The sequence below is a fragment of the Xenopus tropicalis genome, chromosome 9, assembly GCF_000004195.4.
Source record: "Xenopus tropicalis strain Nigerian chromosome 9, UCB_Xtro_10.0, whole genome shotgun sequence".
Taxonomy (NCBI): domain Eukaryota; kingdom Metazoa; phylum Chordata; class Amphibia; order Anura; family Pipidae; genus Xenopus; species Xenopus tropicalis.
The window spans coordinates 6,762,755-6,775,797 of NC_030685.2; the positions used below are offsets into that span (position 1 = coordinate 6,762,755).

The 13,043-nt window shown below is 42.2% G+C and overlaps 1 protein-coding gene across 1 annotated transcript; it reads right to left on the reverse strand.

Annotated features, from left to right (window-relative positions):
- Positions 1-249: 249 nt before the first annotated feature.
- Positions 250-3,457, reverse strand: LOC100493300 (perforin-1). Its single transcript, XM_002941483.3, has 3 exons — positions 2,922-3,457; positions 1,729-2,095; positions 250-942 (listed from the first exon to the last, which is right to left on the reverse strand). Exons 1-3 carry the CDS (start codon positions 3,455-3,457, stop codon positions 250-252), a joined length of 1,596 nt encoding a protein of 531 aa, XP_002941529.3.
- Between the last annotated feature and the right edge of the window lie 9,586 nt (positions 3,458-13,043).

Sequence of the window (13,043 nt, forward strand, 5' to 3'; positions counted from 1 at the left end):
GACCACAATCCTTCTCCATACCCCTCCATGCCAACTCCAGTGGAACCTGTGGCTTAATGGGGTGCCTTATTGCCACCTATTGCTGAGTTGTATGGGTCTACTTACATCTCTCTTGAATCCAGATAGTAGATAGAGTTGGGAAAGATGAAGACCCCAGTAAGAAAGGAAAAGCCCTAAATGTAGCCTTAACCAACTTGAGTTGGTTTCAGCAGATGCAGATTTTAAGGAAAGGTATAGAGAAGAAAGTAGTCATGGTGGGCTGGGAATGTATTCATCACAATATTCACCTCCAAGGAAAGGGGCACAGGTTGTGTAAAGACTGAACACTATTTTCATATCGCTGTAATGACATACTCTTGTTGTATTCCCTGCTCTTAGAATCCCTTTACACTGCAAGAGTAGGTCATCATCCGTCATATCTTCATCCCACACCTCTAAAGTGTACTTTCTCTGAGAACCAAGCTCCACCATCCCAAAATCAAGCTTTTCACCCCACATGGGATCATTATTGTCCCATATAGTTTGAGTCTCTTTTTCATATCCGTTGTAGTAGAAGTTTACATAGCTGTCTGTTGATGTCCAAACGTCTCCATATAGACCCGTGGCAAATCTAATCTCAATAATTAACCTTGCTAATCCTTTCCTTGTTGGGCAGCAGTCTGAGTTGGTGTATTTGGATGGAGGACAAGAACAGGAGCAATCGTCCCTATGGCTAGGATTCGCATTTCCTAAACATGAACATTCAATCTTCATGGACCTCCTTTTGATGTATTCACTGATAGCAATCCTTAGGCTTTCTCTCTTGGGACTTCTGGCCCTAATTAAGGTGTGTATGGGCATCAAGGAGTAATTCAGTAGAGCAGGAACCTTCTTAGCACTTTTCAACCACTTGTTTTCTCCAGACGAATCAGGAAGATCGAATCTTCCATTTCCTCCTACCACCTGAAAGTAAGAAATCCAATGAATTTTATTGTTTTACACTCTGACCACAGGTGTCTTCTACAATTCTTCAATTCTTCATATTTTTCTACACGGGCAATCAACCTTTTGTTTAACCCACCATGTTTTATGGACAAAATGCTGAATGGAAAGTCTAGGTCTAGTAAATTTATCCCATAAATGCTTATTTGAAAGTGGCCATAACTTTATGAAACTGGCTGATCTTGTATATTTTAACAGTAACAGTATGTGGCAGGCCTTCGGGAGGCACTTTGACCGGTTGGTTGTGGGGGAAATCAGGAAGAAGTGTTTTTAGTTGGGAGATGCAGGAGGGTGATAAGAGGGTCTGGGTCCTGCCTTGGGCACATTAAATGTTTGGCCCAGTGCTGGGTTATGGGAGGAATGAGGGAGCAGCAGGACATGGGTGCGTGGGTGGCAGGAAGAAGTCCCCAAGACCAAGTCTGTAAATTGGCTCCACCAGCCCCTAGTAACATTCTATTCTTAAAGAGGACATAAACCTTCCAGAGCAGTGTTGTGTAACTCTAATGTTGCTGGACTATAACTCTAAGCATTTTTCAGAATGTTTGGAGTGCAGGTTAGACTGTACAATAATACAAAAAGCTCTTCCAGTGAGAATCCTCCCTGCTCTGGTGACCCTCACTGGAGAATCCTTTTACATCTGTAATATCTAGATGCCCACTATGAAAGCAGGCTTTGACAAGAAATAGCCTTCTTGCAACCAATACCAATACAGCATATAAGCCCACTATATTATTTGTGGTACCTTACCTCCTGGAACCTCTCATTAAATTTCTGATGGAAGTTTTTTACATAAATATATTTTCTGCTTGAAACCATACATTTCTGATTTCTTTGCATTGTGCTGTTTGAACCAACCCCGGCAGCCATCAGCTCTGCTTCCCAGCATTCTTTCGCCTCTTCCACCGTGACATCACTCAAAGCCACCTCGCAGGTTCTTAATGCAGTCACTTCCCACAGCCGTCCCCCCATTGTTGCCTCGGTGATATAGTGTGTCCCATAGGAGGCTATCAGTTGATGATACTGAAGTTTGGTTCTTTGGTTATAGATGTTAGGGAGCTGGACCACAGCTTTCAAAAAATGTGGACTTAGATCCTGATCCTTAGACATCTGAAAACTGAAATAGACAACAGCATTAAAACAGGTATCCTCCTTGCAAGGTCCTTTTTCCAACAGTAGGGCCATTTTCCTAAATCTGTCCTTTGCAACTCTAGTCTGCCCTGTGCCCCTAGTCCGCAGGTCCTCCTAGGACCTCAGGTGTCCTGAAAACATCTCCTTGTTCTCTTTTTCTATTGACATTATCCGTGCTGAAAATATATTCTAAATGAATTTGATATATAGCAGCCCTGGGTCTCCAAGTGAAGCCAAATAGATAGGCTAGAAGTTTAGTCAAAGAATGAAGGATTCTGATGGACCCGTGAATGATTAGAGAACATGAGAATTGAAATGCTGACTTCATTTAGTTTCCTTTGCATTACAATTGAGTCACTAGAAGGTTGAGGCAAAGACATGTCATTTATCCTTGTCTCAATCTTGCCTCAGTCTTGAGATATAGGAGAAATAAACAGAGGGCCATGAAAGAGTAGAAAAACACGAGTGGGCAAGATGTGTTGAGATATATAAAGGGGTGGTTATTATCTCCTACAAGAAGCTAATGATATGGGGGAATGTTGCTGATGTGTCTGTTGGGGTGTTTCGTGAATAAATGTGCAATCATATCTAGAGATGAACAACTCCTCATATTGAGATCTGCATGTTGGGTTCTGCACACTGTTGGAGCATCTCTTACGTACTGCAAAGTATCCCTACATGAACACAACCTGAACCACATCTGTAGTTTTATATGTTGAATATTAAGACTGCTTAACCTAAGACTGTTCCATTATTTTTATAAATGTGCCTGCTCCTTGGTCTACCTGTAGGGTGTCCATGTTTGCTATTACCTGTAATATTCACATTCAAACTTGTGGTTGAGGAAGGAATACTTGTCCAAATGCCATTTCTCAACAGCAAACTCAGCCAATTTGGATTGGGCACCAGCCATGACTATGCCTCCTTGCAGTTCTTTACATGTTATATTCAGATCATATGTCCAGTCATTCTGCGCACTTGATGCCACTTCCTTGGCCACTAAGACTGGAGATTGTAAAACCTTGCTCGCCATCATCCTTCTGCAGGAACTTTGCATATTCCATTGCTTCAGGGTACTAGGGACTTTCCACCATGCGTCTTTATTTTGAGGATCTTGGCACAATTTGCAGGTATTATTTTTCATGTACTGCTGGGTGTTGAACAGAACATTACCAGCGCTCTTCATGGTCACTATATTTATTCCTCTTGCCAAGAGGTTGCGCCCTGGCACGTGGGAGGCCTTGAGACATTCTGGCTTTGTCCCTTGCTTACAGCTAATAGTGTGAAGGGTGGGACTGGAAGAGCATATTACAAGGATGAAACAGGTGGTCATGAAGAAATGGAGCATCTTACATCAGAAGCGGGAATCTGCCTGGAAACAGAGAACAATGTTGACATAAAGGGAATAGTTTGTATGTATTTTATAGAAAACCTTATGTGCAAACCGTAGAAGTCTTTTATCATAGTTATGCCCAACACACATTCACCAAACATGTGCAGGGTCGGACTGGGCCGCCGGGACACCGGGAAAAATTCCGATGAGGTTTGGCAAGAGAGAAACTGGTACTTGCCCTTGACTTACCCTAAGGCCAGTGCTGTGGGGAATATTATGCCACCAATAAATATTAAAGATCATTGTGTGACCCACCTTTAGTGGTTGTGGGACCCAGCTTGTGGGTCCCATTATGCATAGAAATCTAAGGTTGTAGAAACAATGGCCATTTGGCTGTAATTAAACTACTACATCCTCTATTGCCTTTGGTGATAAGTGTTTCATTGATGGGTGTTGAGTGTTTCATTGACGGGTGTTGAGTGTTTCATTGATCTTTTAACCTACAACAGCTGTTCTGCCACAATGTAGGGGTCATTTACCATCCCGGGGGGTGCAAGGGCAGAAGCAAAAGGAGTGCAGAGGCCTGTGGCCAAATACAGCCTTTATTTGCACTTTGCACACTGTGTGGGGCATTGTAACTAAGGCCTAGTGTGTCACGACCAATCTGACCCACCTAAAGTCACCTCTATGCTATGACATTTACAATTAGTACAGTTATGGCAATAACAGAAGGTATCACAATGGGCAACATATCTTGAAAAGCTATAGTGAAGTCCAAGCTCACATTCTCCATAGAACACTCACAACGAGAGCGTTCAGCTTTCAAAACTCATTTATTGTCACTTTAGGGAGAGTCAGTTGGGCGGATGATTAGGCCACTAGAGACCACTGTTGGTTTTAGACGACTTTAAACCGTAGTTACGATTTCTTATACTGTATAAACACAAACATACAGACACAATTGGCTCCCACTGCTGACCAAGCTAATGCTTTATCTGAACATTTGTAGAATGGAAAACTTGTAAGCTGAGAGTATTTTACATTTATGTCAACAAATTGTAATTTAAAAACTCCTATCAAGCCTTTACCTTCCTAATAATTCTTGGTGTCTTTGTACAATCAAGAAATTTTATAGAAATGACTCAAACTCACGTGTTTAAATGATAACAAAGCAAGACAAATGTGATCACGGTATGTCAGGTTCTATCCTAGAATGGCTGAATATATGGAATGGATGTTTAACCTATGGCTTTGTGTTATCACAACATTACTGCACACTGTTACACAAAAATACTAACAGATATGGGCAATACAGAGACAATTCAACTCACCTTAGTAGTAATTCCACTGTCTCCGGCCCAGAAACATTTACAGGGAAAAGCATTCTATCCTATATGTACTACATGGGTGAGGTTTGACCAATGACAGCCTGGGAGGAGCAAATCAAATATCTGGTTCGACAAAAAAACCTAAAGAAAACCCCCATTCATAAACAAGGAAATATAATGATTGTTATTGTATAATACATGCCATAAATAAAGTGAGAGCAGAGGGATCCGGTAAGGCACGTTATTTATGGACTAAACACACAACGCATTTTTGTCAGTTCTTCTCAATATGAAATATAAATAGCATTGGTGCTAGGAGAATATTGTTTGAAATAGGAAATAGTCTTTTTTCAAGCTAGTACTTAGCTCTAAAACCTTACAGACTGTTGCAATTAAAAAATAGAGCCTTTACTGTGACATTTTAGAACTTTTTTGGCACCGATAGGAATATTAAAGACTCTTCTGGGTATCAGTGAGTTGAACAGTTGAAACAGAGCAAGTTGGGTCCCTCTGAACTTTTTTGGCACCAATAGGAATATTAAAGACTCTTCTGGGTATCAGTGAGTTGAACAGTTGGGTTCCTCTGATATAACTAATCCATTTTCAGGAATGATACCACCTACAAACATGTAGTCAAGTAAAATTTCCAGGGAATGTAGTCAATTTGTTGATCAAGGTCTTAAAAAAACACCCTCTGGCTAATAATGACCATTTCTGATATTTTGGTGGTAGTGGTGGTGGCTTGAGGGGTAATCTTATCTTTAGAACCTCACTGCTAGTGCCCTAATACATTCCTTCTCTTGCCATAGAGAGGGGCAAGTTCATTGGTTGAAGGGCTGTGCCTAAATGAACATTCAGCCGGCCTTGTAGGGGATGGAGGGGGTAACTATGAATCCCAGATCTTATTTAGTATGGGAAGTACTGACAGAGGGGTAATCTCATGTTTAGAACCTCACTGCTACTGCCCTAATACATTCCTTCTCTTGCCATAGAGAGGGGCAAGTTCATTGGTTGAAGGGCTGTGCCTAAATGAACCTACAGCCGGCCTTGTAGGGGATGGAGGGGGTAACTATGAATCCCAGATCTTATTTAGTATGGGAAGTACTGACAGAGGGGTAATCTCATCTTTAGAATCTCACTGCTACTGCCCTAATACATTCCTTCTCTTGCCATAGAGAGGGGCAAGTTCATTGGTTGAAGGGCTGTGCCTAAATGAACCTACAGCCGGCCTTGTAGGGGATGGAGGGGGTAACTATGAATCCCAGATCTTATTTAGTATGGGAAGTACTGACAGAGGGGTAATCTCATGTTTAGAATCTCACTGCTACTGCCCTAATACATTCCTTCTCTTGCCATAGAGGGGGGCAAGTTCATTGGTTGAAGGGCTGTGCCTAAATGAACCTTCAGCAGGCCTTGTAGGGGATGGAGGGGGTAACTATGAATCCCAGATCTTATTTAGAATCTGTCCCGTTTCGCTTCGGCGAAAAATTTGCGAATCTTTCAAAACATTTGCGAAACAGCGAAAAATTCGCGAAACGGCGAAAATGACGCTCGCAAAAAGAAATTGTCACCCGTGGCTATTCTTTTGTCACACGGCTATTATTTTGTTGCCCGCGGCTATTATTTCGTCGCGCGGCTATTATTTTATCGCCCGCGGCTATTCTTTTGTCACGTGGCTATTATTTTGTCGCCTACTGCTATTTTTTTGTCGCATGGCTATTATTTCGTCGCCCGCGGCTATTCTTTCGTCGCCTGCAGCTACTATTTCGTCGCCTGCGGCTATTATTTAGTGGCGCGGCTATTATTTCGTCGCCCGCGGCTATTCTTTTGTCGCACGGCTTTTATTTCGTTGCCTGCGGCTATTATTTTGTCGCGCAAATTTTTCCATGGCGAATTTTTTCATCCATTTCGCCAAACAATCCGCCAATCACTAGTAGGCACTTTTTAGAATGTCACAATGGAAAAAGTTCTGGACTTAAGGTTTTGTGCCTTAGAATCTCTCTTGGCATTAGGGGAAGTGACCTCGATACTGCCTTATTGAAAAGGGAAAGTGAAATCTTTTTACTGAACACACTCAGGCCACAGGGACTGAATGAAAGTATTATTCTTAACACTTTTATATAAAGCACTTTTTGAGCCTTTATACACATGATAAGGCTTCATCGCTGTGTAGTCTTTCCTCACTTATAAGGGGTTACATACTTCTTTGTCATATTGCCAAACTGGAGAAGTACAGAGTTTAAAAATTAAAGGACAACTAAAGCCTAAAAAAGAATATGGCTAGAAATGTTTAGCTATGTGTTTTGAGCTCTTGTACCAGCCCAAAGCCACCAAAGCTCTATAGAAATAAAGCCCCATGCCCCTGAAGATGCCCACAGTAGCTCTCCATCTTTTGCCTTACCCAACTACTGCACATGCTCAGTCTGCTCTTGGCTGATGTCAGTGACCTGAGCTTAGGGATTGACTCACAATATTCTTCTTTCCCCTGCCTGCTTGCTCTAGTCTCTGCCTGGTCACTATTAAACATGCATACAGGCCAACCAATCACAGTCCTGTCTGACTGCTCTCTAAAAAACTCAAGTCCTGCTCTGGCACTTTGAGCTTGGGGCGAGACTTTAGCTGAATCCTTAGTGTGACTGTTCTTTCCCCCTTGTCATGATTCCAAATACTGAGCTGTGTAACAAATATAAGTTACAAAGGTTGGAAACAGAGGCAGAAGCTGTGACAAAAGCTTTAGTCACTTTGCTATTACATTATAAAGGCTTTTCTGTATGTAATACAATGACTTGCAAATGCACCTTACAACCCCCCCCCCCTTGACTAAACACACCAATAATTTCTCTCAAAGTGTTTATGAAGCAGTTGCATGGGGGTTTGTGTGCATTACACACGGGGAGAGGCCAAACTGTGCCAGTAGGTGTATAGGCAGAACAACATGATATGTACAGGGGAACCTCTGCACAAACACTATGTTCCTTCCCAGGATGCAAAGTGACTGACACTGAGCTCAGAGTTTGGGCTCTCACTATTATAAACAGGCTGTGTATGGAACCCCCAGGCTGCTCAGCAACCCTTTGCTTTGGTTGTGTTGTGGTTGTCAGTGTAATGAAAGTGTCTTTGTAGAAGGATAGAATTCAGAATGTGTTTCAGTTAGAAAAAGCCACAATTATCTTCTGAGCTGATATTTTGGGGGATGGGGATATGGGAATATTTGGGAGTCTGTTGTAAACAAGTTATGTCTAAATACTGAGCTAAAGCTTGTTTTTATTGATATCCTGTAATAAAATGTGTATAATAGGGCAGCGCTAGTTTATATGTACCTGTACCCATGATGCACCTGTGTCTCTGTGCCAATGGGATCATTTGTAGGTTCCACCTAGTTCTCTATGGAGGTTGAAGGAAAAAAAATATATACACAAGAGCATTGACCAATGAGAATGCTAATTAGATTCCCAGCACTATATCAGCCATTTTGATATTATTTTACATATAGAGATAATGATGTCATATTTAGCTTTGATGCGCAACTATTCTTTTGGCGCCCGTGACTATTTATTTTGACACGTGACTATTTGACGCAGTCAACAAGTTTTTGATGCGCAGTGAATTTTCCGCTGCAAATTTTTTCATCCGTTTCGCGAAACAATCAGCCAGTGGTGAAATGTGGAAATTCGCCATGTAACCATGCCTGGCGAAACATCACTAACATTGCCCATCACTAGATTTGTATACCATATCGCCAAACTGGAGAAGTGCAGAGCCAAACAATTGGTAAAAGAACGACAACCTCTCTTCCTTGTGAAACTGAAATTCTTCATTGTTCCTTACCAAATTAGTATATTTTGCCAGGCCATAGGAATGTCCCCAATATTCTATCCGCGAACCGTGGCTATTCTTTTGTCGCCCGTGACTATTTTTTTGTCGCCCGCGGCTATTGTTTTGTCGCCCGCGGCTATTGTTTTGTCGCCCGGCTATTCTTTTGTCGCCCGCAGCTATTCTTTTGTCACCAGTGGCTATTGTTTTGTCGGCCGTGGCTATTGTTTTGTCGCCCGTGGCTATTCTTTTGTCACGCGGCTATTCCTCATGTTGTGGTGACCCCCAACCATAAAATTATTCCTAAGACCATCGGAAATATGTGTTTTCCATTGGTGTTAGGCGACCCCTGTGAAAGGGTTGTTCCACCCCCAAAGGGTTCCCGACCCACAGGTTGAGAACCGTTGTTCTAGATCCTGGATAATGGAAGATGGAGCCTGGGGGAAGGAGATTTCATTGCAATGCAAAAAATCTATGCATTCTGATGCGGCATTGGAATTGTTTTGTGTGGTGCTTCATCAAACGACTGCTGATAACATTGTCTCCTTGCAAAATTAATTTGATTTTTGGATCTGTACTGAGTTTTATTTCTAATTACAACCAAAGTACAACAGCAAAGAGTTTCTTTAATGTATTTATCACAGACATAGGCTTTATAAATAAGTAAAAAGGAGAAATATGGGAGGAAAGGAAGAAGGTTCGTTTCACGTTGGGTTTTACAAGAAATTCATTTTGTCTATAGGGCTATTGTTTAACTGAGCCATTTACAGAAGAAAGGACTTTGGAAATAACCATTCTTTGTGTTCCTGGTATTGCTGTGTTACCTAGGCAACCATTCATTACAGAAATACATACATTGGGGTCATTCACTGCTCAGTGGATTGTGTTTACCATATAGCAGTGATCCCCAACCAGTGGCTCAGGGGCAACATGTTGCTCACCAACCCCTTGGATGTTGCTCTCAGTGCTCCCAAACCAGGGAGTTATTTTTGAATTCCTGACTTGGGGGCAAGTTTTGGTTGAATAAAAACAAGATTTCCTACCAAATAAAGCCCCTGTAAGCTGATAGGGTGCATGGAGGCTGTATAACAGCCAATCACAGCCCTTATTTGGCTCCTCCATGAACTTTTATGGTGCTTGTGTTGCTCCCCAAGTCTTTTTACATTTGACTGTGGCTCCCGAGTAAGAAAGGTTGTGGACCCCTGCCATATAGGCATCCAAGGGCCACCCTACTACAGCTGCTGCCCTAGTGCCTGTATGGTAAATTTGGCCTTGCCCCTATGGACACTGGTGGCTTTCTGTTTCCGATAGGGCTCCAGTGCAGTTGATGACACATTTACCCAATGTAGACAGTCTCTGCCCCAGTGAAGCTTACAATCTTATGTCCCATCCCATAACTAACACTAAGGTAAATATTATCACAAGCCAGTTAACCTTTCTGTATATATTTGTGGAAAACTCACATTGAGGAGAACCCCTTGTAGATAGTGTCCAGGTTGGAATGAAATGGAATCTCAGATCCTGAGTATCCTCAATGCTGATCACTAAGTGACAATGAGATACATTGGCTTTTCAAAACTATAAATTTAACCATTTCTATGCCCTGAATTTGTATCTAAAGGGGAACTACATATTAAACATGAATATACAGTATCTTAAAATGTTGCATTTTATCTACTGAACTTACTGAGAGGTTTAGAAGCCCCATGACCTAGGCTTCCATAGTTGTGCACAGCAGTTCCCCATCATGGATCTTGTTAGGCCATTGTATGTGCGTCTGTGGCACTGCACATGCTCAGTGGGCTCTGAGCTGTAGTTGAGAAGCTGAGCTTAAGAGTCTTCAGAACTTTCAGTGACTTTTATATTCTATATATACACTAAATTGCGAGTGGGTGCTTAAGCTCAGGTAAAAGAAGATGTGGAGCTACTGGGGGCATCTTCAGGGGCACAGATCTTCCCTGCCTAGGGCTGTGGTTGCCTTGGGCTGGTACAGAAGCTTAATGTGTAGCTCATCAACCCTACTTCTTTATTAAGCTTTAGTTCCCCTTTAAATAAACTTGGGTTTTTTTCATTTTTTTTTCGATTTTAGGAACATGCTTCCATTATTCCATCAATGCCTTCACTGCAGAAACTGAACTTTAGTGAAGTTCTGCCGCAGTTCAATAGAAAAAAATGGCTGCTGCCCACATCTGGTGATAAAGCGGTACTACAACTAATATACTGTCATTTCCATTATGTTTTACTGTAACTCCAGAAATATAATATGCCTCGTTTTAACTAGATGATAGAGATATATAACATATATTTTGGGGGGGAAAAAATTACTGTTTTATTGTATTCATTTTTTTTCCATTAGATTAGATTAGTGTATTATAAGGGTTTATTGAGCAACCAGAAACCTTGTACAGGTATAGGACCTGTTATCCAGAATGCTCGGGACCAAGGGTATTCCGGATAAGGGGTCTTTCTGTAATTTGGATCTTCATACCTTAAGTCTACTAAGAAATCAATAAAACATTAATTAAACCCAGTAGGATTATTTTACATCAAGTAATGATTAATTATATCTTAGTTGAGATCAAATACAAAGCACTGTTTTATTTATACAGAGGAAAAGGAAATCAATTTTCAAAATCTGAATTATTTGATTAAAATGGGGTCTATGGGAGACAGGCTTTCCGTAATTCGGAGCTTTCTGGATATCGGGTTTCCGGATAAGGGATCCCATACCTGTACTGTACATTCTGTATGTATTCTTACTGCTAGAAAAGCCAATGGGTCTTTCTACCTGATAACAAGAAAATACTGGCTTTCTAGATAAAGGCACAATAATCCTCTACAAAGCTCTCTGCATAATACCCAGTTTGCCAGGTACTCGCTCCAAAAAGGTAGGATAGGGTTATATCTATTATGAAATAAAAAAGAGGATTTTTATTGAAATTATTTAACTTTATTCTTTTTAAATCAGCAGGCTATTTATATAACTGGCGTTCATGAAGGTGTCAGTTCCCTGGGTGTTTCACCTATTATGTTGCTCAAGCATTTGCTTCTCTGTATATCAGCCACTTCTTTCACAACCACAGATACTCTCTTATAGGAAATAAATATGTGTTATGTGCAGCATGACTTTATATGTTTCTATATATCTGTAACCTTGTTATGGGCTAAGGGGGCCCAGCCTGAAGGCCAGTTAGGGGGGGATTGGGGGTGAGTGCTTATTTGTGCCCTGGGTACCCCTGGAACTATAGCGGGGTGACTGTTACCCCAATGTTTCTATATATCTGTAACCTTGTTATGGGCTAAGGGGGCCCAGCCTGAAGGCCAGTTAGGGGGGGATTTGGGGTGAGTGCTTATTTGTGCCCTGGGTACCCCTGGAACTATAGCAGGGTGACTGTTACCCCAATGTTTCTATATATCTGTAACCTTGTTATGGGCTAAGGGGGCCCAGCCTGAAGGCCAGTTAGGGGGGATTTGGGGTGAGTGCTTATTTGTGCCCTGGGTACCCCTGGAACGATAGCAGGGTGACTGTTACCCCAATGTTTCTATATATCTGTAACCTTGTTATGGGCTAAGGGGGCCCAGCCTGAAGGCCAGTTAGGGGGGATTTGGGGTGAGTGCTTATTTGTGCCCTGGGTACCCATGGAACTATAGGGGGGTGACTGTTACCCCAATGTTTCTATATATCTGTAACCTTGTTATGGGCTAAGGGGGCCCAGCCTGAAGGCCAGTTAGGGGGGATTTGGGGTGAGTGCTTATTTGTGCCCTGGGTACCCCTGGAACGATAGCAGGGTGACTGTTACCCCAATGTTTCTATATATCTGTAACCTTGTTATGGGCTAAGGGGGCCCAGCCTGAAGGCCAGTTAGGGGGGATTTGGGGTGAGTGCTTATTTGTGCCCTGGGTACCCATGGAACTATAGGGGGGTGACTGTTACCCCAATGTTTCTATATATCTGTAACCTTGTTATGGGCTAAGGGGGCCCAGCCTGAAGGCCAGTTAGGGGGGGATTTGGGGTGAGTGCTTATTTGTGCCCTGGGTACCCCTGGAACTATAGCAGGGTGACTGTTACCCCAATGTTTCTATATATCTGTAACCTTGTTATGGGCTAAGGGGGCCCAGCCTGAAGGCCAGTTAGGGGGGATTTGGGGTGAGTGCTTATTTGTGCCCTGGGTAACCTGGAACTATAGCGGGGTGACTGTTACCCCAATGTTTCTATATATCTGTAACCTTGTTATGGGCTAAGTGGGCCCAGCCTGAAGGCCAGTTAGGGGGGATTTGGGGTGAGTGCTTATTTGTGCCCTGGGTACCCCTGGAACTATAGCAGGGTGACTGTTACCCCAATGTTTCAGCAGGAACCAAACACCAAGCTGTTGGTGGCTGTTTAGTTCTGCTTTAGACCTTTTTATCTAGTTGATGTTTCTAGATCAAAGGACCATGTTTTAGGCAAATGTCAGACTTAG

What these genes read in the sequence shown, in the direction of transcription:
- LOC100493300 (XM_002941483.3), bottom strand. Translation starts at nt 3,457, where the DNA reads ATGCTCCATTTCTTCATGACCACCTGTTTCATCCTTGTAATATGCTCT. An exon ending in TTTGAATGTGAATATTACAG is followed by an intron (nt 2,096 to 2,921) that starts GTAATAGCAAAC and finishes TGTCTATTTCAG; the next exon opens with TTTTCAGATGTCTAAGGATC. An exon ending in TTAATGAGAGGTTCCAGGAG is followed by an intron (nt 943 to 1,728) that starts GTAAGGTACCAC and finishes TCTTACTTTCAG; the next exon opens with GTGGTAGGAGGAAATGGAAG.